The sequence below is a fragment of the Aptenodytes forsteri genome, unplaced genomic scaffold (assembly GCF_000699145.1).
Source record: "Aptenodytes forsteri isolate BGI_AS27 unplaced genomic scaffold, ASM69914v1 Scaffold120, whole genome shotgun sequence".
Taxonomy (NCBI): Eukaryota; Metazoa; Chordata; class Aves; order Sphenisciformes; family Spheniscidae; genus Aptenodytes; species Aptenodytes forsteri.
The window spans coordinates 3647078-3669751 of NW_008795938.1; the positions used below are offsets into that span (position 1 = coordinate 3647078).

Genomic DNA, 22674 nt, shown 5'->3' on the forward strand with positions numbered 1-22674 from the left:
GGCGCCGCCCCCCCAGCCCCAGACGCTCCCCACCACTTCGTCCACTGACCTTTCCGTGGGGCTGGCTGTGGCATGTTCGCACCAAACATCCTGCCTTGACTGTGCTTTTGATCAGTTGGAGCCCAAAAAACATCACTGTGAGATTAGATGGGGCTTGCTTTGGATCTGCAGCCCCACTCCAGCATGGCCCCAGGGGCTGCAGGGGGCCGCAGTGGGCGGCGGAGCCAAGGTCCAGGGAGCCGATCGGGTCCGGGGCTGCTGCCCTGAGGGGATGCACGGGGACGGCAATGCCCATCACACAGGACAACGCAGGGGTCTTCCTCCCCCTCCTGTGCCAGTGGCTGCAGAACAGCCGGCGGGAGGGGGCCGAGGGCACCGAGCAGCAGCTCTGCCGCTCAGCCGTCCAGAAGCTGAGCGAGTACATCCAGCTCAACTTCTCTGTGGATGAGAGCAAACTGCAGCCAGGGAGCTGCGGGACTTCAGATACGGAGATCTGCACCATGTACCTGGCCCAGGAGATGAGAAAAACTGAGGTTCTCGGGATGAGCTTTGGGAACATCCCTGCTCTGGGGGACTATGGGGAGAAGCGTCGGGGAGCGAAGAAGAGGAAGGGGCATAAGGGGCCAGTGCTTGACGTCGGGTGCATCTGGGTGACGGACTTGAAGAAAAACAGCCCGGCCGGGAAGTGCGGGAGAGTGCGCCTGAAAGATGAGATCCTTTCTCTGAATGGCCAGTTGATGGTTGGCGTGGACGTCACCGGTGCAAGGTAAGGGCGGAAGAGCAGCCGCCAGCGGCTGCCTCTTGCGGCGCGTGGTGCAGGTTGCGGTCGGTACTGATTTATGTCCGAGAGCAGAGGTTTTGACCTCTGCTTTCCAGCCCCTGGGAGAGTTCTGGGTTCCTTCTTAAAGTCTGTAGAAAATAAGTAACAAAAGCAAATTGATAATTAGCCTACATCTGCTACTTGCACATCTACTGGAAAATTTTGAGGGGTCATCGTGTCAAAAAATAGTATGTCGTAAGCATCAGAGGGTCTACACTAAAACAGGAGTCTTCCTGGGTTTGGATAAAACTGTTTTCTTAAGTAAAAATGCACACAGACTCAGCAGTACTGAAAGATTTTTTTACAGGTGCATCTTATTTTTGTTGAATCATTTGAGTTGAGGGAAGCTTTTTTGACAGCTAAATGTTGTCTGAGACTTTTTCAAAGCAAGACATTTTTGTGTTTTCCAGATTGGAACAACTTCATTTTAATAAATTCCCTTTGATTTTATTGCACTTGCTCTCTTTTGCTGTCTCCTGTCCCAGAAAACTTGAAACCTTTAAGAGTTCAAATCAGAAATGAAGGTTCTTGCAATGATATAGACTATTCTTGCTTTTTTATTTTGGCTGCTGCACGCTGTAAAATCAGTTATTGGCTCAGCTTTGCTCTTTGTGGGCCGGCAGACTTGCTCACATTTCCCTTTGCAAAGGCAAAGACTTTTCTCTGCTAAAGATGAGGATGCAAATGTTCATTCATACCTGAGGTTGCAACATACCGGAGGGCATGAAATCCTCCCCCTCTTGCCAAAACAGGTTCATCCTGGGGATGGGCAGTTTTGGAAACAGAACACTAGTGAAGTGGCCCTTCTTTAAAAGGAAACTATGTTGATTTGCAGCCTGGGTAATCCAGCACGTTTTATGGGCCTTGGGAGTAATATGCCATTTTCGGCCAGCTGAGAAAATGCTCCAGCAAGTGAGATTTTCAACAGGGGCAAATAACAGGTTTTAACTGAAATAAGCTGTATACTGGGGAAAAAAAAAAAAAGAGTTGAATCTTTACAGATTTGTCCAGTGAGAATATAGCACTCACTGGAGTGAGTCACAATATATATAGAATATAACCAATTGATGGGAGGACTCATTGGTTATTTATCTGCTGCTTTAGTTGTCGGGCTTGCAAAGACACAGTGGCCTCGGTGGAGTAACACTTCCAAGTTATAATCCTACAAAGTGCATGGCCTTTGCTCCCAACAGGCAGTGAATGCAGCAGTGGTTTGGGGTGACCATTGCTCCTGATTCTGCTGCATGGCAGAATAAAAGCAGTGACTCTGCGACCTGTGGGTGCTGGGCAGGTCAACCTGGCTGTGATTTTGCAGGTGTGATAAGAACCCTTTGTAATTTCAAGCCTGTAATTCAATGACACTATAAATATTGGCACTGTGGCAGTATCAATCAGTGGCACCCTGAATTTGAGAGGTTTTGTGGCAAAAAGCAGTTACTCTGCTGTTTCCCCTTTGCCAGATGTCACTGTTCCTGAAATCCAAGGGAATTGCAATAATGTTATCTTATTATTAATGCAAAATGAAAGATAATACCCAATGGAGTCCCAAATGTTTGGATATCTATTCTTTTTATTCTATCCCTGAAGGCTTCATTTTGGGCTTGTTCCTTTTGGAAAGCTCTGTTATTAGACCAGCAAGCTGTGACTGCTGCTAATGAGAACCAAGTGCTCCATTTTCCTTAGCTGAGGGGGTTTTTTGGCCATTATGAAGGCAGAGTTTTGGTGGTACGGGGCCAGTGTTGTTGTTCATAAGATCCTGTCAGAATATTCTACATCCAATTTAGGCCAAAATTTAGGACATCTCTTAGTCAAAACCTGATTTATTTTCAGCATCCAAAGCATCCTTGCCTAACTTACTGTCAACTGCTATTCGACAAGGGTGATGTTGATGGATGACAGTTTGGGACCTTGAGGACGCTCTCAGTTTGGAGTGCTTGGTTTTGCCTCTCAGGGAGCTGGCTGGTAGCTCCAACCTTGTGTAACTACCTTGTTCATCTGATCAGCTCCAGGATGCTTTGAGAGTCCTTCAGTAGGTTTCTCCATTGGGGTGCTCAGAAGGGACATAATTCTGTCTAGGTTTATAATAGGCTGAAAGGCAACACCAGCTTGCCTTCTGGGAAGACTGTTTCAAAGAGTAAGCTTTCCTAGAGTATTTCCATATAGATGCTGCGGTGGCAGTAGCAGAGCCCTTTCCCCTTGGCTCTTCAAGGTGTTGGGGCAGGACAGTACACTGAATAGTAGTTCTGGGTTGATTTCTGTCTGCCTAATTATTCTCTGGCTGGGTGAGAAACTCTTCCAGGTCGATACAAAGGGGTGTGAGTGCTGTGATTTGCGGTGTGAGGTTACTTAGTGTAGCCTGCGCATCGTCAGTGAAATTAAAATACTGCCTTAGCGCCTGTAGCACCAGGCTGGATTGGGCAAGCAAAATCACTGCTTGCATGTTTATTCCTCACCTGCCAAGTGGGCCAGGGCAGCCTCATCTTGCCTGGTGAGCATGTTGTCCACACTGGTGTTTTAGGGAATCTCCTGATTTATTTCCATAACAGTGGGGAATCTGGCACGAGGGTCTCACGACTCTGCCACTTTCCTGGGTGTTACCACCTCTGCAGCAGGGTTGGCAGAAGTGTGCTCACGTACCCTGGGCTTCATGTCACCTCACCTCCAGCTCCATCCCACCGTGCAAACCCTCCCTGTTCCAAGGGGCTAAGCCAATACACTGGGCAACGGGAGAGGAGAGGTAGCGGAACACAGTCCCTTCTGCTGGCTGTCCTATGGATGTGGTCAGCCTCTAGAGGACGCAGGGGCAGACAGCTGGAGCCATAATACGGGGCAGCCCTGGACAGATTCTTTCAGCACCTGCCTGGTGTAGGTCCTGTGCCTACAGGTCCTCAGGTCTCGGAGCGGTGACGGGGTCAGACACAGTGCAGAAGAGCAGCACACTGCTGCTTGGAGCAGCCGGCTGTGGGTATCACTCATCTGTCTCTCCCTGCTAGGGAAGCTGAATCTGACTTCTTTAAAGAAAGTTATTTATTTAAATTCCACCTGATTGCCATGTAAACGGCAGAAACAGGTTGATTATTGCTGAGCTTGCTTCTTTTTTTTTTCCTTTCTTTTCATTTAGAGAAACATTATGCAGTAATATAATCATCAAAGTTCTTTGCTTAACAGGGTATTATTACATTAGAGAGGAATTATGTAGGTGGTGGCATTTTTGGTGATATTAGTGACTGAAGGAAAATTACTGCTCTCTTCAGAGTTAGCAAATTGTGTGTGTCTATCAGACACAATTGCAGGGAAATGAGCTGTATTGGAATACTGAATAAAGGTTAGTCAAAACTCTGCATGTTTATTTATCTTCTGTCTATACAACTGTATCTCCAAAACACATGGGTTATGTTCCCCCAGACAACAACTTCCTATGTATTTTGGAACTAGTCCTCTCATTTTGGGCTATTACTCATTTACTGGAGGGAGGCTGTTAGTATTCCTGCAGATGACAGATGAATCCTTCATTTCTTGAGCATGACTGGATGGGGCTTCATTGAGCAAGTCCAGGGAGGATTGCAAAAGAATTATTTTGTCATGAATATCACTCAGTTTGAAATATTTGATTATGAATTTCATCAAGCATAGCTGCAGTGCTTGGACACAGCTACCATATACATCTAATCTTTAAAATCAGTGCTGAATAGATTTCCAAAGTCAAACTGTTTTTGAAGAAAGCAGAGTAAGATATGTTACAAGTGATGACAGTGTGGTATAAACATGAGATATTATTATAATTTTGTCATTGAGGAAACCCAACCACTGCTTCAAAATATCGTGTTCCTCATCGCCAAAAATGACCAAACATCACCACGTGTGGGAATACAGTCAGAGAACTGGCTGGCTTCTTTTTAACCCACAACCTGGAGACGCTTCCAAAAAAACGAACAGAGAAGTGTTTCAACAGCCGTACCTTTGCACAGCGTTTTCTTAGTGTCTCCTCTTCAGCCAGTGTCCTGGGGGAGTTGCTAGGACTCCTCCCCAGCACAAGATATGGCATGTCAACTGTCAGGGAAATCAGTTTATTTTCAAAGATGCTGAGAAAGACCTTCAGAAATCAGATGTGCGATGGAGAGTGAGCTTCAAGTGCCACTACTGAATGTGAAGCTTTGACCTTACCTGAAGTCGGGGCTTTCCCACAGAGCCAAGGTCTTTCCTGAGTGCTTGCTGCTACTGCACATCACATCTACATGCTCCAGGATAGCTGAAAGTATGAAGGTAACATCCCGGTCCTCTTAACAGATCAATGCTATTAGTAGTTGTGTGATAAATGGACATTCTAAGCACAGTCCTGCTTCTCTGTAAGTGCTAGCAGCTCATTACAGAGCACAATACTTAACGTCTAACCAAATTACAGGTCTCAAAATGTGCAAAGCACTTTGTGCTGCTTGCCTGCAGCAGTCAATAACAGTCCTGGGCTCAGCTGGGTGAAATCTTGAAGTTCTGTATCAAAACAGTCCTTGCTGGTGCTGGAAAGTCAGTGTGCAGTCCCTGGTTGTATTTGGAGCCAAATTCTGCTCTGAACAGTGGTCTTCAGGAGGGTGCTCTTCTTCTTTGCCCCCTTGTTGGGAGCCCTGCGTGCAAGGAGATGCAGAGCGGTACATCTGCTGAGGGGATGGGAACGGAGAACGGGGACCTTTGCTGTGTCTGAGTAGAGCTCCTCAAAAATCTGACGCTGTGGTTTGAAAACTGATGTTTCAGAAGAGCACACCTTTCAAGGCACTTTTTATTGAGCTTCTCCCCCTTCCTCAGAAGTTTGAACTGAATGATTTTTTATCATAAACTGCTTTGCCCCTGCAATAGAAGGATTTTCTTGTTGGGAAGAACACACACCCCCCCCCCCCCCCCCCAAAAAAAACACAACAACACCACCCACCCGCATTTTCCATGGGGCACTGCTTCCTGCCACGCTGTGGTGGGACACTGCCACTGCAGGAGGCTGGCTGTCCTCGCCATGGCCACGTTGTCCCTGCGCTGGTGGCTGTGATTGTCTGGAGCATCTGCAGGATTTTGTAGCAGCGTGTTACTCAGCAGTGTGTTCAAAACTCTTCCAGGTGCTCCAACTGGCGTGTGGGGATGGCATGCTGTGAGAACGGGGATCAAAGGCTGTGGTCCTTCTGCTCGTCGGCTGGGGCCCTCAGTTTAAGTTTTTGGTAACAAATCCATTCTTTAGTAGGGTCGGACATTAGGTTATAGGAATGCTGTGTTATGGTGAAAGGGGAGGTTTTCAGGTTTCTGTGCCTGTGATGGGCTTGTGTTTCTCTGGAAGTTATTGTGGATTTATTTTCTGCTTGGCAGAGCAATCTCCTTTATACATCCTTTTTCTTAGGGAAAAATCACCCCCAGGAACCTATTCCTGGTCATCGCAGAAATCTTTGTCTCACCACATCCCCACCTCTCGGGCATGTCAGGTTGCATGGATTGATTGCTCTGTTTTACTGTGTTTCCTCACCTCCTTCCTAAAGCAAAATTGCTGCCAACACAAAGTGCTGCTCAGTATAAGCAGCTGCTTTGCCTGGTGTTAGTAGGGCCTTCTCTTGGTTATGTTCATAAGAAAATATTTTTGTTTTAATAGGAAAACAAATGGAAATGTATCCTGGCCCTTTGCCCTTGGCCAAGGGGCAAACATTTCTGTGGGAGCTCCTTGTTAAAATATTAACAGCACTGACTACACAGAGAAAAACAAACACAGCAGTCCTGGAGACTGCAGCCTCCAAATACAATCTCAGGGAATAAATTTCTCATAACTGACCTAAAAAATACCCCCAACCTATTGTGGAGTTGAATTAGTTTCCTTTTTTATGTCATATTACCAATCTTCATGCTGCTAAAAGTGATGGATCAGGGCACAGAGGCTGAGACCTGGGGCTCGTTATCACGGGCACGGATGGGAAGCGTACACTGACATGCCCTCCGAGCTGCCTGGCACGTGAGTCCCGAGGATGGAAAATAAGCAGCATGTAGGGATTTTGGCTGAGGATTTTCTCCTCCAGTTGAGCTGCTGTGAGCAGGGAGACAGTAAATGTGTGCTCAACTTGTGAAAAATGAGAGGAAGCCTATGGATGTCTAACATTTCTCAGACACAGTGTAAGTCTCACTGTGCTCCTAAAGTCTTGTACGCTGGAGCATGGAGCCGCCTCTGAAGCATGGCTGCTGTATTTTACACTGACAGTGGATATTAATTCCCCCCTTAAAATATAACAGGACTAAGCAACTAAGAAAGAGATGTTTTTCTTCCCTTCTTGTATGTCTTCAGGAAAGGTATGAGCAGACTTAGCCACACGTGTTGAGAAATAAATTGCTCTGAAGAAATGAGCTTTGTCCCAAATCCTCCCTCAAGAGCCAAAGACTTAAGCAGAAGGTCACTAATCCCCAGACTCAGCAGAGATCATTTAGCTTGTTTGTCCTTTTTGCTTTATTAATCTGAGCATGGGTTTGCCCAGTTTCCCCTCCACACCCTCTGGTTCCTGCCTCCCCTCTCAACCTCCCTGTGCCAAGCCCAGGCTCTGCGGCAGCAAAACACACTCCCTTGTAGCGATGGTCATTTGCAGCATCCCACCACTACAAAGGCCTCCTCAACAGGCTTTCCAAACCCCTCATCCTCCTCAACTTTGCATCTTATTTATCTTCTTGCTCAGCTCAGTTTTATCTAAAACCCATAAAAGATGATGGAAAGACTGCCACTGATTTAAATGGCTCATGTCCTGTATGTTTTTGCATGTTTGTCCCAAAATTTTGGGAGTAATATGCTCGTCATTGCCTTCTACACACTGTTGCCACTGAACAACAGAGCTGGCCTCTCTTGGTAGAAAGCGTGATCCCCAAAAGGCATACATGTATAATTAGGCAACATCCCCAGGGTCATCTGCAGCAAATGCTCCCCAGCCTTGGCTCTGCACGCTTTCTTTTCAAAGGGATTGCATCAGGCTTGAAAAGACTTCGACAGAGGTTGGTGTTGTTGCCGTAGGAGGCGTAAAAGCTTCAGAGGTTATAGAGTGGGTTGTCCTGAACTTTTTTTGTGTGCTTTTGTTTTCTTCCATTGAGCTGTGAAAGCTCTGCTTAGAAGGCTGTATCTTGTTGCCAAATGTATGGCTGTGCATCTCCATTTAATTTGCTGTTCTGACCGCACTGTAATTACAAGAGAACAAGCCCACTGTTTGGGAGGGAGCTCTGCTCTCCCCACTCATCTACTGTGGGAACAGCCTGGTTTGGTGAATCAGCCTTGTGCCTCGTCATTTATCCCTGACGCCAAAGTGCCAGCAAGAGCCCTTTTCCATCCTGAGTGGGATTTTCAGCCGCACACCCAGCAAGCATCCATGCTCTCAGATCATCTGGAAGCACAGCCAGGATGCAGCAGAACTTAACTAATTGGCAAACTGCTGGAATGTGCAAAATAGGATCACTTTTTTCCACCACCCAGCCAAGGAGCAGGTGAGGCCTTCAGCCACAGCAGCAGTTATTTTCACAGCCTCTCCAGCAGTGCATTTGCTAGCACAGAACAGTGTTTTAGCCATCAATAATTAAAAAGAGAGATGTTCAAAAACATGAACAAGGAACATTTTGTGCCCTTTATTCTTGCTCTTTCTATAATGCTTGTGCCCTTACACACCAATTTGCAATGTGCAGTCATTCACATTACTTCTAATCTGTAAATGTGAATTTCTCTTCATATTCTGGGAGTCCAAAGTTTTGCACGCTGTGTGCTAAAGGCTGATTTCCATGAGACAGGAGCACCAAGCTGCTGCAGGAGGAGGAGGCGACTGGAGCCAGGTTTCTGGGTTGCAGCCAGGTACATGGCAGGTTGTCCTTTCCCACTCGTAATGAGTGATGTACCATGAGTCCTGGAAAGGCACAGCTTCTCCAGTCTTCACTGAAATGTTTTTTCTCATAGCACTGGGCTAAGCAAGCAGCGTTCCCATTCTCAGAAGGGTTTTGGGGCTGCTCTCTGCAAGGAAGTGATGATCATATCTTCTTGCCAACCTAATGTACCTTTGGGTGTGATGGTTGCTGTCCTGGAAGAGGCACTAGGACTGAGCCGTGACCCTCCAGAGCTAAAAGCATTAACGGTGGAGGCAGCTTAAAACCTGCTTATCCCCTGTCACTGGGAATCAGGCCTGGTTTGGAGAGGACAAGAGTGGGGAGGGTTGAAAGGTGATGAACAGGAGACAGTTCCACAGGCAGAGGCTGTGCTCGACACCAGCAAGACGGCGTGTCAGCATGAACCTGCCGTCTACGGACATAAGTGAGAGTACAAATATAAGAAACGTAAGTGTGATCAGCAGAGGCAGGTATGTAACTCCAGAGACAGCTGCTGCGGTGGATGGCTTTGGGGCTGGGTTTTTTTCCTGTGGAAAACTCACTGCTTTTCTTATCTGATGTGACACTTGCCTCCAGCTCCGAGCAGTATCACATGCTCCTTGGATCTTATTTTTCTGTCTCCTTTCTATCAGATGTAGGCTAAGATGGGAGGGGCTTATGTATCAATCGCAGGCTCTGCAGCATCACTCAGTGTTCTTGCTGCTCTCTCTGGATGAAATGTACGACACTCAGTAAGATCACCTGGGCCTCCAAAGGGAAACGCTTTTAACAGACCAGTACCAGTAAAAGATAAGTTGGCAGGCACAGCCAGAAGGTTTGGGGCAGCTCAGGAAGACTTGTACCTACCGAGACAGGACAGGAGTAGGGCAAATGTGATTATCAGAAGCAAACTTCACCCTAGAGCATCCAAGACTCAGGAAGGCCAGCCAGACTGAAGGCTCTTTAACGAGACTGTGAGAAACTAGAGGTAGATGTAAAATGGATTCAAGCTTTTTCAAAATGCAACAGAATTGTTGAAATGTGACTGAAGGAGATTATTGTTTCTGCTGATGCCCAGGACTCTTTTCTATTGTTTAAAAAGGTGGCAAGGTCTGTTTTTTCCCTTCTCCATACTAGGTATTACAGATAACTGGATGATTTTCTAAAAAAAACCCTGGCAAAACAGAGAATTGAGTAATAGAGCAATCGTTTTGACTGTGTTTTCCTAGTCCATTACTTGATTATTGGAATGGGTTCAGGCTAGCAGAGTAACTATTTAATGAAACAAAAGTCAGTGATGTCCTCCTTCTCATCCTTGTATACATTGACCAGCAGCTCTTTGTGCCATGATAACTGAAGAATTACTAAGTGCTTGCCAATTTTTCATAGCCTGGGCTATTTTTGTTCTGGTAGTGAATAGAAAAACACGGACATGTGGTAACCAGTAAACTTTGTGGTACCATCTATCTGAACACAGAGCCCAGATGAGGAAAATGGGCCAGAGGTTGGAGAATTCCATCTTGAAAACTCATGAATGATAAATGGAGCCAAACCGGTGTGTGACATTCTCACTGAAAATGGTTTCTAACAAACACACTAATTGTTCTGCTGAAAACAACATTTCATATTTTCATCTGTAGAAAAGTTCTACTAAAACACAGATTTTTCTTGGTTTCCTCTAGAGGGCAATGTCATATAAATATTTTAAGCAATTTTTGGGTTATGTCAACCGGGAATTTAGCCTGCCTTATCTAAGAATTCATAAGGCAGCAGTGAAAAGTGTTTCTTTACATGCTTTTTAGGATGTGTATATACGTGACATAATAACTCCAATTGTTTCTCGAGCTTGTTCAGTGCAGTAGCTAATCCCTTTAAGGAGCACAGAAAAATGTTGTGCATTTTGGGCAGATTTGCCTATGCCAGAATACAGAGAGGGAACTGCTCATGAAGACCTGACTCTCTCTTATACCTGCGCAGCTTCAAGGACTTTCAGCAGCTACTCCTTATTTAAACTATTGTAAAAGAGATTATAATCCAGTCCTCTGAGAATGAAGTTACCAGTTGCTGTAGTTTCTGTTGGTAGCTGGAACTTCAGTGCAGAGGATAAATCTAAATACCAAGTCTAAGTGGTCCATAGGACCTAGGAAACAGAAGGGTTTTGTGTGACTACTTATTTCTCTAAGAATTTAGGTATTCCCAAATTCATTAACTGAATTGCTTGTTTGGTGGATGTTAGTAACAGTACAATTTTCAAATTAATTGTCCACATAAACAGCTGCTAAAATCAGTATGAATCAAAGGTGGCCACTCTGGACCTTAATAATTGAACTTAAGGGATATTACCTCCTATTTTCAGTCACTGTAGTGTAAAAAATGGCAAATATGGATAAAGGCTGTTTTGTTTTCCTTAAAGCTCAGATGTATGATTTGAAGCACGCTGACATGGGCAAAAACTTCTTTTTTGTTGTCTCTATCATTATCTTCCTCCCTTCCTCCAAACCAACACTACTAAAAGGGAAATTTGCTCTTGGCTTCCCAACATGAAAATGGCTTTAGGGAAATCCTTTTAGAATTAGTCTCCTTTCCCCTCCTGATGGTGACTAGTCCTCTGGAGCATCACCATAATGGCCTTATTGGATTAACTTGCAAATCCCATATGTTTACTGAATTTGTGGGTTAACGTTCTTTGTAAAATATCTCTTCCAAAAAAGTAATGGGCAATCTGCAGTTGCCAAGTTCTCTAAATGAATAAACCTGTTTGTTTGTTTTTCCCCAAACAGGAAAAGCAATTAATTCAAGTAAAACACTTATTCCCAGAAGCGCTCTATTTGAAAACAAGGGCCTGTGAATAAAACAAGCAATAGTTGCATTGGCTTCAAAGCCAGCGGGCATTAGGTAGCAAAGCAGGATTTGCCCTCTACTTTTGAGTAATAGGAGCTCTTAAGAAAAATCTGAGGACACAGCTCTTCTGTAGCCTTTACAAGTTAAATAGGTGAGAACGGCTTTTTAATTACTGCTGCTGGCCAGGCAGGACTTTTTCTTAAACCATCTCTTAACAGAAATATGGTAAGGAATTTGTAAATTTTAAGTTGCTGGGAAAATGCTTTAGAGACACTAATGACAACTAAATATTCTTAGTTTCATTTCTCATACTGCATGGATCTGATTAATAGCTTCGGGTTTGAACCATATATTCATCGCCATCTTGGTTTAGGGCTTGTGTTTGGATCTCACTGGCTCTAAGGTATCTGACAGCTTAATGCTTAATCACAGGGGATTATTCTTTGCCTTCGGCTGGAAGGAGCTATGTTTGGGGCTGTAGGTGTGCGGGGAGGTTGATTCACCCTGAGCTGGGATCTCCTGTGTGTGGGTAGCCCTGGGAATGTCATGCTTGCATGCCTGCAGGTACTGAAGGAACCACCAAGGGTTCATGACTTTGTCTCCTCCTGCTCACTCTCTCTGCCTTCCTTGCTGGCAAGTGGTCTGAAGCGCAGCTTTCTTGCACAGAAAAACAAAGCTATGCCTGAGGTCTCTGACAATACCATAACACTGTGGGCTTCAGTGGAATTGCTTCCCGTTTGCCTCCATGGAAATGGGGAAACTCTGCCTTCCAAATTTCCTCCCACCACTCCGTATCTGACCCAGCAATACACAAAATTGTCTCCTCTCTGATCTGTTTTTCAATCATTGCCTGCATTTTTTCAATCTGATCTGTTTTTCAATCATTGCCTGCATTCGGAAAGTAAGTGGTATGTACAGCAGAGCAGAAAATTATTTAGTAAACTAGCCAATTTAATCAGGATGAACTATGTGGTTAAAATAAATCGGATTTCAATAATTCACAAGTTATGCTGTGGAGAAAGAAGGAATAATAGTTAAAAAAAGTGTACAGATGCCAAATGGATCAGAAGTTAATGGCTGGTGTGTGGAATTCAAAATCAACAAGGGTTTACTGCAGGGCTCTGCCTTTATATGGACTCTGTTTTAAATAGTGTATGAGAAAGGCAGAATCTCAGTGTTTTATTAGAATTATTTTGTGACTCAAATGCTTTCTCTGATGACCCAAGAATCAAATTATAAACTGTGGAAATGAGTTTAAGGGGCATCATTATTAAAAAAATCATGCAAATTAGCAGAGAAGTAAACCTCTGTCTTGAGAGAGGTGGATTTCAGAAGAGCTTCAAACCAAAAGAGGGTAGAAAAAATTTAGGGTGGAAGAAGGACTTAGAAATTCATTAATTCTGGCTGGCTGAATAATAATCAAAAGTGTTTTGTCTAATATGTAATTAAATTAGATATCATTATCTGTTAAAACAGTTCAGCCAGCTCTAATAAGCAAGGAAACCAATCCTGAGTCCAGGTGTCAGCTCCCATACTCCCTGAGGTTTTCCCAGCCTCGAGGATATTCTCTCATTTAATGATACTATCAATAGTAGTATTAAAGAATATGAGGAGGCATATTCTCCATTTTTATATAATCTTCAACATGCACAGCAGCGCAGTTGGGACCCACTGGCCATGTACTACATTAAAGGAATCATGTGTGACTTGGTGAAACCAAGTCAAGATCTCCTTTAGATTAAAAAACGTCATATACCTTGCTATATACAAGTCATAAGCTGGTGTAAGAATCCAGCATGAACCCAATGTAAAGAACTAGTTTATATTCCATGTAAAGTTTTGCCTTCTTCACATATTAGTGGCATTTGCTACTTGCTTGTAGTTCATGTTGCTTTCTGCAGCGAGCCCGTGATAGTTGCCTGCTTTACCTTCCGTTTCTCTTCTGCATGCTTCTATTTTAAATCATTTACTTGTAAGTTATGTTTGCATAAACTGTGTATGACTTAGAGCTATGTATCTAACTCCTGTCAGGGTATTACAGCCTAATGGATAGCACGTGTGGACTTAAGAAGTGTTGGGTCCTGGTCAAGCTTTTTCCCCCCACTGCCAACAAGTCACGGCACCGGTGACAGGGAGGTGATGACAGCAGCTCACTTTCTGCAGGTGCTTGAGCTCTCCGGGGGGGGAAGGCACTTTATTAAATGCTGGGGTTTACTGCGGAGCGTTTTTTTCCAGGTACCTGCCTGTCTGTTGGAGGGTTATAAAGTCAGAGCAGCTTCATAACGGCTAAAATTCTTTGAAATACCTGTTTCTGCAGAAGTACATTTGAGCAATACAAATAAGCCCTAGCTTATGAGATACCTGCCTGGTTATGAATTTAGCCATTGTCCACTCTCCCCAGGTGTCTCCAAGAGGCGTCAGTGTAAACAAGTGAGACTTATTTACCTGCAGGGTTTTGCTCGAATAATGACAGAATGGAAAAACTGAATTCTGTTTTTCCAAGGCCTTGAAGCCAAAACACTGTCCTTTTCTGCGCCTAGTGCAGGCTTTGAGAAAAAAAAAAACCACTTTGTTTTTGTCATGGTGCTCCAGCCAACACACAGCTGAAGTCTGATTCCCAGATACAGTATTTGAATTTTGTTGTGAAGTGAGGAGGTCCAAAGCCAAGCCTGCTGGAGCTGCCAGTTTTCTGGTTGGAGCGATTGCTCCAGTTTATAAAACTTTGCGTATTATACCATCACCAGATTATCTTCTAGAGCTGAAACAGTGCAAAAGTCGAGCAGGGCAGCTCTGGATGTGGGATATGTGTTTATTGAGGAAAAAGGAGCACTTTGGGGCTTTATTGGGGAAAATGTGATGAAATGGTTTCCTGTTCAATGCAACTCTTATTGGATGAGAACTTCCTTGCAAGTATGAACAGGCTCCTTGGGAAGCAACTGAGCTGAAGAGGAACCAGTATCAGTATCAGGATAAGCATGTGAAAAAATAAAAATAGGATTAAATATAACCATATAATTCATCTCATGGCTCCATGGCCGCATACTGGGAACAGCCTGGTGATGCTGGGAGCATCCCCCTACCCCAGCCCCCAAACATAACCCTCTCTTATGCTCACTTCACACATGTCCCCCTTGTTTTATGGTCCCCAGTTTGGCAGTCAGGGAGCCCATGGGAGATGTGCAGGGGCGGTGTGGGAGGTTCAGGCGTGGACACAGGGAAGAGGTTTGTGCTGCCGTTCATGTTGTCCAGGGAATTCTGTTTCTGGGGCTCCCTAGACTCTTCTTCTGAGGACTAACTTCAGGCAGGGAATGGGACAAAAAAAGTGAACGCAAGGTTAAGCTGACCATCTTGGTCACGTTTTGCCGCTTGCTCTTTTGGCAGCATTCATCAAAGTAGCCTGAAAATTGTGTCCTGGAGAAATAGCTTGATTGAATATTTAAATTTTAAACTGACTGTCGCTCTTCTTTTTCCCCAGGTCAGTTGCATATTGGAACTTTTAACCTTTAGATTGTGCCAATTGATCAAAATGTTCCTGTGCAGTTTCTGAGGCCTGATTTTTTTTTTTTTTTTTTTTTTTGTCCTTTCAATGGATGGCAAAATCTGCTCCTGACTTGGGAGGAAGGCTTGGGACCTTACCAAAGGAAAGCCTGAAACCACAGAAGAACATTTGTTGTTCATAATACCCCTTCTCTTTGGGTACAATCAAAAGGCAAATTATTTTTCAGCCCTTATAAGATTACTTCACTTTTTTCCCCGATGTTTTGTATGATCATTGAGGAGGAAGGAGGTGAATCCCAAATATTAAGGGGTAGAGGCGTGGTTTCTGATTTCCATATGTGTAAGCATTACACCAGGGTAACTCGATTAACTAAAGAGGTGACTCTTGGTTTATGACCATGTAAAAGGAGAACTGGACCTGCAGGATGTGTTCTCAAATACGGTCAGCTGCCACAGATTGGTCCATAAGAAAACATCACAGCTCCAAAAAATTAACACGAAGCTAGGGACCAGTCATAAATCTCTGATCCAACAAGATACAGGGATATCCTACTGAAAAATCCAAAATGGATCAGAAATCCAAGGAAGATCATGCCCATGGAGCCCATAAGCACGATGCCAGAGATCTGCAATCAGTACCAGATGCTACTGATACATGGTGTGGAGCCTATAACAAAGACACGCCGGACACATCCAGCCCAAGCAAGAAACCTTGCAGATTAAATTTGTATTAGTTGGAGCCTGTAGATTGCTTTAGCAAGCAAAATTGAGCCTGGGTGTTAAGATGATCTGGATCAAGGAATCCAAATTAGGTTTCCTCCTTAAAGAGAAACGAGCACATTTTGGCACTGGTTTTCGTAACGGTTATAGAAAGAAAATATTTGGAAACAGATGCAGTATGTTTCTGTATATTAAATCCAGTCTGTGAAATAAAACTACTCTCTCTGACTGCACAGAATGGTCAGAAGATTCCTGGAACAAAATCCTCCCTAAATCTCATGTATGTTTTAAGGAAGACTCTTGAAACATTAGTAAGTGGCGAGCGGATGGCACATTTTGACATGTGCTGGGAAGTACGGACAGATAAAATGCAGCATGGTTGGTGATGTTTAAAAAGCAAACAAGATCTGGGCTTCCACTTTGAATATCATAAGGTACGGAGCACAGCATATTGCATTAATGGAGGCTATTCTAGCATAAAATGAAAGCCACATTTGGAACAATCTCTGCAGACCTGGTTTAGGACACTGGGGAGAGTAATATAAAATGACTCCAGGGTGGAGCACAGGTTGCTGGAGGGGGCAGCCTCTGCTGTAATGTACATTATTTTTGTAGTTAAAGAGAAGGGAAAAATGTTGCTTTGATAGGCAATTCTAGTGAGCAGGCACATATGGGCAGTGTATTTTGCCAGGGGGGAGTTAACCGCTGAACAGAGAGCTTGTGTAGCCCTACCTGCTATGCAAGTCGCACTAGCTGGGGTGTTGGCAGTGCAAGTAGTGCCTAAGCATCCTGCTGGGTGTTTGCAGAGGAGTAAAACGCTCTGTTCCCTTGGCTGCTCTGAAAACGCACCATGCCAGAGCTTGCATTACTCCCCATGGAGGTACGTTTAAGTGTCGGTGTGCTCCTGGCAGCCTTCGTCAGCAGAGGGGCTGGCCTTGCTCCCCTGTCCCAGCATCATCATGCAGTTGAGGTCGTGGCTGGGGCTGGGAACCGGCACCAGCATTCCTCTCCTCTGGCCCTTCCCTCTCTCATCCTTAACTTACCTTCCTCGTGCTTTTTCTGGGATATGTGGTCTTGTCCCATTTTGTGTCATGGCTAAATCACTTCCAATACTGCAAGTGGAGGAAGGCAGGGAGAGCACCTGGAGGCACCATCCTGGAGCAGATTGCCAGCAACATCCTGATGGGGTAGTTGATCTCTTAGCCAAATTAATCTTCTCCGGTAGATTTGGAAATCCCAGCATGAGACATGGGCAGTAGTGAGTGTGCAGAGCCCTCCCAACCCACAGCAGTGCCTTGCTGCCTCTAGCTAGTGGCTGGCGGGTCTTAAGTACATTTTTCCCCTATCTGTTGGCCCTTCACGTTTATAATGAGATGTACATCGTGTACTGTGTGTACAGAGTCTTGTTGCTGGAAGATTCAGACTGCTGTTCTCGTGCAAAGAAACAAACGCCGTCAATAGCTGCATTCCCCTAGGCTGCTGAGCACCCTGTGCAACATTTTACACTCAGCAGAGCTTAGCAGAGTTAAAAATAGTTCTTGTTGTCAAAATATTTCTTGGTAGCAAAAATGTCCTTAGGATACTTTGTGAAATGGTAACCTTTGGACCAAACAGGGTAAGGAAAAATCAGAACATAGTCTTCCACACTGCAAAAAAAAGTTTGTCTTAATTGTGCAATACAGGAGAAAGGTTAAGAGCCGAGAAAACTGGCATCACCTTGGGGAGGGAAAGAATGGAATTTAAGTAGAGATCTAAGGGTGAGTACATAATGTAAGATATTATATCTTTGTGAAGTATTTTTCCCTCAGTGCCTGAAAGATTACCTGGGAGAAAATGTCTGGCTCTGTGTAGTGGATGGAGGTCTTGCTGGGAGTGTTTGAATTCGAGGCAGGGTAAAACCTGGCCTTTCACTTTTTTTTTGTTTTTAAAGGGTAATCTAAAGTCTAAATTTGGCCCCCAAGTTATAATTTCTAAAAAGAAGCTTAGATAAGTGTTTCCACCCTGAAAAAGAAAATAATCTTAGTGATAACATTGTTTTGAGCAAGTGCACGTTCCTGTGTAGCGTCTCAAACCTGGGCCATACACTGTAAAGAAGTGAATGTATTAAGTGAACAGAAATTAAAATTAAACAGAGGACATCATTACCAAAATTCAAACAGTAAATAAGGATTGAGATATAAAAGATGGCTTGCTGATTTTTTCATTTGAATAACTGTAGCTGGTGTTAAATGTAGCAGATAAGGCAAATTGCTTTAAGACCGTGTGATTTCTAGGTTATTACTCTCTTTTATTTCAGCAATACTAGTACATTTCCTTATACCTGCTTTCTGCTCTCCAATCCTGAGTTACTGCTTTGTATTTTGAAGTTAAATACAGTATACTTAATGCCATGTAAATCTCCACTGTTGGGTACTAATTGATATCGTATTATTCTGGTAATACATGCTTACCTGAATTAGAGAACTGCTGGGTGAGAAGGCTTTATCCCCTATCGATTTGTAGTAACCGCTAAATAAATTCTACGAGCACATAAAGAAATTAAATAAAAAGTGAGGTCAGAGCTATAAAATGTAGATACATTGCATCACAGTTTGGATTTTCATGCAATATTCTCTGAAAGTGGGAATTTTTTCATGTATATAATTGATTTTTTAAATTACCAGCTTAAAAATAAAATAAACTGTAAATGCATAAAATCAGCTCTAATATGGCTGCTTATTAAACATTATAAATGTTTCACAAACAGCGCTTTGCCCACAGAGCTCAACCTCTGGCTAATGGAGTATATTTGGAAGATGTATTCCAGAAAAGGCCTTGTGGGGAGCAGTGGGAGAGGGTTATCAATACAGTCGGTCTTACCTCACCCACCCACAAGGAAACCCCCAAGAAAACAAAAAAACCTCAGTCCACTGAAGAGATTTTCTTAAAATTTCTGTTTTGAAGACTAGTGAGCTTTCATATTTTAAACATCAATTAGCCTTAACATAGGAAGTTACAATGTAAGCTCTCTGGGACAAAGACCCTATGTCCATATTTTCATTACAAATTACTGACTGTATTTTGAGAGCTATAAAAATAATAATAATTATGGATAAATGAATAGATTAATAAAATTGAGAGGTTCAATTTCCTAACCGCTCTCAATACTGCTTCTTATGAGTTGCTTTTCATAATTTTGCCTAAGAAACCCTGCCTTCTATAAGAGGAGAAAACATCTCTGACTATAGCCCATGTAAGTAAGGAGCACAGCTGAAGAGCTTGTTGACACACAGGGACAAGACATCAGAACCGCCCCAAAAAATCACTGAAAAACATCTCATTTCCTACTACTTGTATGGTGGGAGGAATAAGCGAGTGTTTACAAATAATTCTAGTACAGCTCTTGCAAGGGCCTGTCTGCCTGCAATTTGCATATAAAACCCCACTAAAGATTAAGGGCTGGGGTGTTTTCAGCCAGACCTGGAGCTGTTTGGAATTTTTTTGGTCATTGGCATTTTTCTGTACACCCCATGAACTTGCAGCGGGTTTGCAGCCAGCACAAAAGGCTGAGGGTGTAACTCCTAGCTGAGCCCTGGGTGGCCCTGGGGGGATGCTGGCTGTGGGCTGTGGTATTCAGCTCTCCAGGGCTGTTTATAGTGGTTGTGTGTTGGAGCTATTAAACTTGAATTTTTTAAAAAAAATGACTTTTGTTGTGCTTGCGTGCAGAAGAAATGGTAAGGGAAAGGTTTTCTCTGCGGCATTCGTCTCATAGTGTAATAGCATGTGGTGCAGAAATGGGGCTTTCTGGAGGTGGCGTTTGCGGAAACTTAGGGAACTCGATGGCCTGAATGCACTGAATCGACCGAGCAAAGTGTGGGGAGATCCATGCGGAGGTCAGGGAAGGGATTTTTGTATTTACACTGGCATGGCTGGGAGCAGAATGTGGCCTTTGCAGTCCTTGGCTCTGCCTTGGCGTGCTGGACTCCTATGCAGTGTTAACCCTCTTTTGTATCATTTTTGTGGTTTCTGGCCGAGTTCTGAAGTTTGCTGTTTTCTTTTAGGAAAAAATGGAACATTGTATTGTTGTTCTGGGTTATATGTGGTCCTGGATGTAGATGGTTATTGTGTTTTCAGAGGAATTTCATTTAAGTCTGTGTATTCATTTTGCTGCCCATCAGATCCACAAAAGTCTTGGATCCTGGGAACATGTACCATATAATTGACTTTATCTGTGTGTGTTGTGTGTCAGGGGTGTCAGATATCTGGTGCCCAGGACACACCAGGGAGAATGTAAATGTCTCTCTCTGTTGTGAAGAACAAATGTTTCTAGTGCTTCCAGCTTCTGAAGGTAACGTTTGAGATAAGGCTTAACTGCAGTGCAGTTTTAGGTACTCGGGAACAGACCTAGCACTTATGAACTCTCCTCAGTTGCTTCCTCCAAGTGTTAACTTCTAATACTAACACATTAGTGGAGCTGATTTCAGTGACATTTAGTTTGTATGAGTGTGGCTCTGAGGTGATTTGTGTTCATTGCTGTTTTCCTGAATGTGACTCAAGAACTTGCATGTGCAAAGAAGATGATGAGTAAAGAACCAAAAATAACGGTAGTCCTAAAAACACCACATAGCATTTTCCCTGTGCAGTGGCATGGGATGCAACTTGCAACTTCGTTAGCTAAGTACCAAGCTGCTTTTTCTGCAGCCTTCATTTGACTGCAACCTGAAATAGTTTCACCACTCCACAGTTTCTCCATCCTTAATTTTCTCCATCCTTAATTTTGTACTCCTGAAATTCAAGGTAGAAAGGAATTTGATGCCCTATTCTGTGGGGCAGTAGAAGATGGTCTGGTCTAAGTATTTCTCCTTGTTGTTTGCATATGTATGTGGCATTTTCTTTTGGATAGACTTGCTCTACGTGTTTGTAAATCAATGCTTTATCTGTAAAAAAATGTATGACTCAAATCCTGTTTTGGCTTATATCACAACAGATTGCTTTGAAATGCACAGCTGCATGTGTGTGTATAAAATATCTAAATGCTATCAATGTTCTCCAAAATAAGAACTGAGACGATTTAGGGCCAAATCCCCCAAAATTTCAATGGGATGTTGGCTCCTAAATAGACCTAGAAGAGCCCTGGGCAGCTGTCACCGAGCTGGGAAGTGCCCAACAGTTTTGGACCTTCCTGATGCCCAAGAGCCTGTTTCTGTGTTCTCGTCCAGGGCACTTCCGTGCTGCCTGGGCCTGAGCAGCTCGTCTGTCTCCTTGTCCCACCGGGACCCCCCATGCCGTTTTCCTCCCCGCCGTGCCTCCTCAGGCCAGCTGGGAGGAGAAACCACCTTCTCACACCCTCTGGCTGCTTCTGCCTAGATTTTACCAGGCAGGACTTTGCATTTTACTTTGCAGTTGAATAGGACATTAGGTCATATTTTGTGGCCCATAGGATAAACATTTCATGGAGCTTTCTGGACTTCTAGTATCATAGGAGACTGTGCAGGATAACCCCTGTGGACTCTTTTCTGTTTATGACTGTAGCCTAAATAGTTAGGGAGACAAAGGGAGGCATCCCAGGGTGTGATTCCTGCTCCAAAACTCTTTATTATTATAATAACCAGGTCGTGGGCACAACACAAACAGTTTTTAGGGCAGGGACCTCTTTTGCACAGAGGAATACAGTTAAAAGCAGAGGTGACGGAGAGGGCTTAGGCAGGAGCTATCTGGAGGCTACTTACTTTCCTAGGAAAATAATGCTAGGAGAGTAAGGCTGGTGCGCATTTCTCTCCTCTTGCGCAGAGGCTGCTGAACTTGCTGTCCGTATCCTGGATGAAGTCCCCAGCCCCTGTGCTGCTCAGAGGACGTATGCAGCCATCACACCCTCCTCTCACTCTGCTCAAAATCTGATCTCTGCTTTTTAAATGAAGGGGCTTATGAGTTTTTTTTCTCAGATGTCAGGCCATGAATCACGGGTGGAAGGGAGGCATTTCCTGGTTAGCAGCACTGAGCCCCAGAAAGAGGCATATCCCAAAGATTGAAAGCTTCCCTTTGGGTTAGCTCTAGGTATGCTAACTATCGGCGTGTTGAATTTTGGCACCTAATTAACTACCTGTGCCGCCTGGAAGCTGAGGCACTGACACCAGGCTATGCATTTTGCTCCAAGGAACAAAGCTCAGAGTCTCTTCTGTCTCCCTCTGAACTCCTGTCTCCCTCTGAACTCAACTCCTGGAAGGCTGAAAATCACACCGAAAATCCTGAAAAACAGGAGGGACGGTTCTTTCTGTGTAGGGTAGTACTATATGTGAGAGCCAGGACTCCTGTGAGCACAGCTAAGCTGTTAAAAGGCTGTTTGCATACAGCATGGGACTCACTGGAAGAGTTTCATCCTTGTCTATCTTGATTATAGCCTGGCCTGTTCACTCCTTGGGCAAATATAATAATTCTTTTTTTTTTTTTAATACAGTTACAGCGGTGGGTTGTTCCTGGTGTAAGGCCAGAGCTTCTGTCATCAAAAGACGACTGTGACCACAGTTGTATAGTTGAGACTCTAGAAATAAAAAATGCAGGATTGGGTATAACCTGACTGTTGTTAGGCCTGCCAGGAACTGGCAGCCACAGACCTGCAAAATGGCCGTGAGATGTTAAATGACAGCCTGTGATAAAGACACTTGGCTTTGGCACATCAGGCCACGCTCCAGGGAAGACAACAACCCCTGGTTGTTGTGTGGAGGCAGCAGTGGGGGTTTTAATTTGGATGCCCCGAGTGGAAACATTTTCAAAGGGGGGAAAGTATGCAGGATGGCTTTCAACAGGAGCGTGGTTTTGGATGGAGCAAGTGTGTAGAAGGGAAAAACACCGTGTCCGGAGCAGGTCCCGCTGGGAAGCGACCTGTTAAGATCCCCTAAGGCAGAGCAGGGCTGCCCTGCCCATCCCCCCGGCAAGGACGAGTTGTGCGTGGGAGCTCCGGGGAGGGGGTGGGCACC

At 44.2% G+C, this 22674-nt stretch overlaps 1 protein-coding gene across 1 annotated transcript in view; it reads left to right on the forward strand.

The window, feature by feature from the left end:
• Window positions 1-287: 287 nt before the first annotated feature.
• PDZD2 (PDZ domain containing 2) overlaps window positions 288-22674 on the forward strand; it is a 141244-nt gene continuing 118857 nt past the window's right edge. Inside the window, exon 1 of the mRNA XM_019473635.1 lies at window positions 288-766. Coding sequence (XP_019329180.1) covers window positions 288-766 — 479 coding nt within the window. The remainder of the gene's footprint in view (window positions 767-22674) is intronic.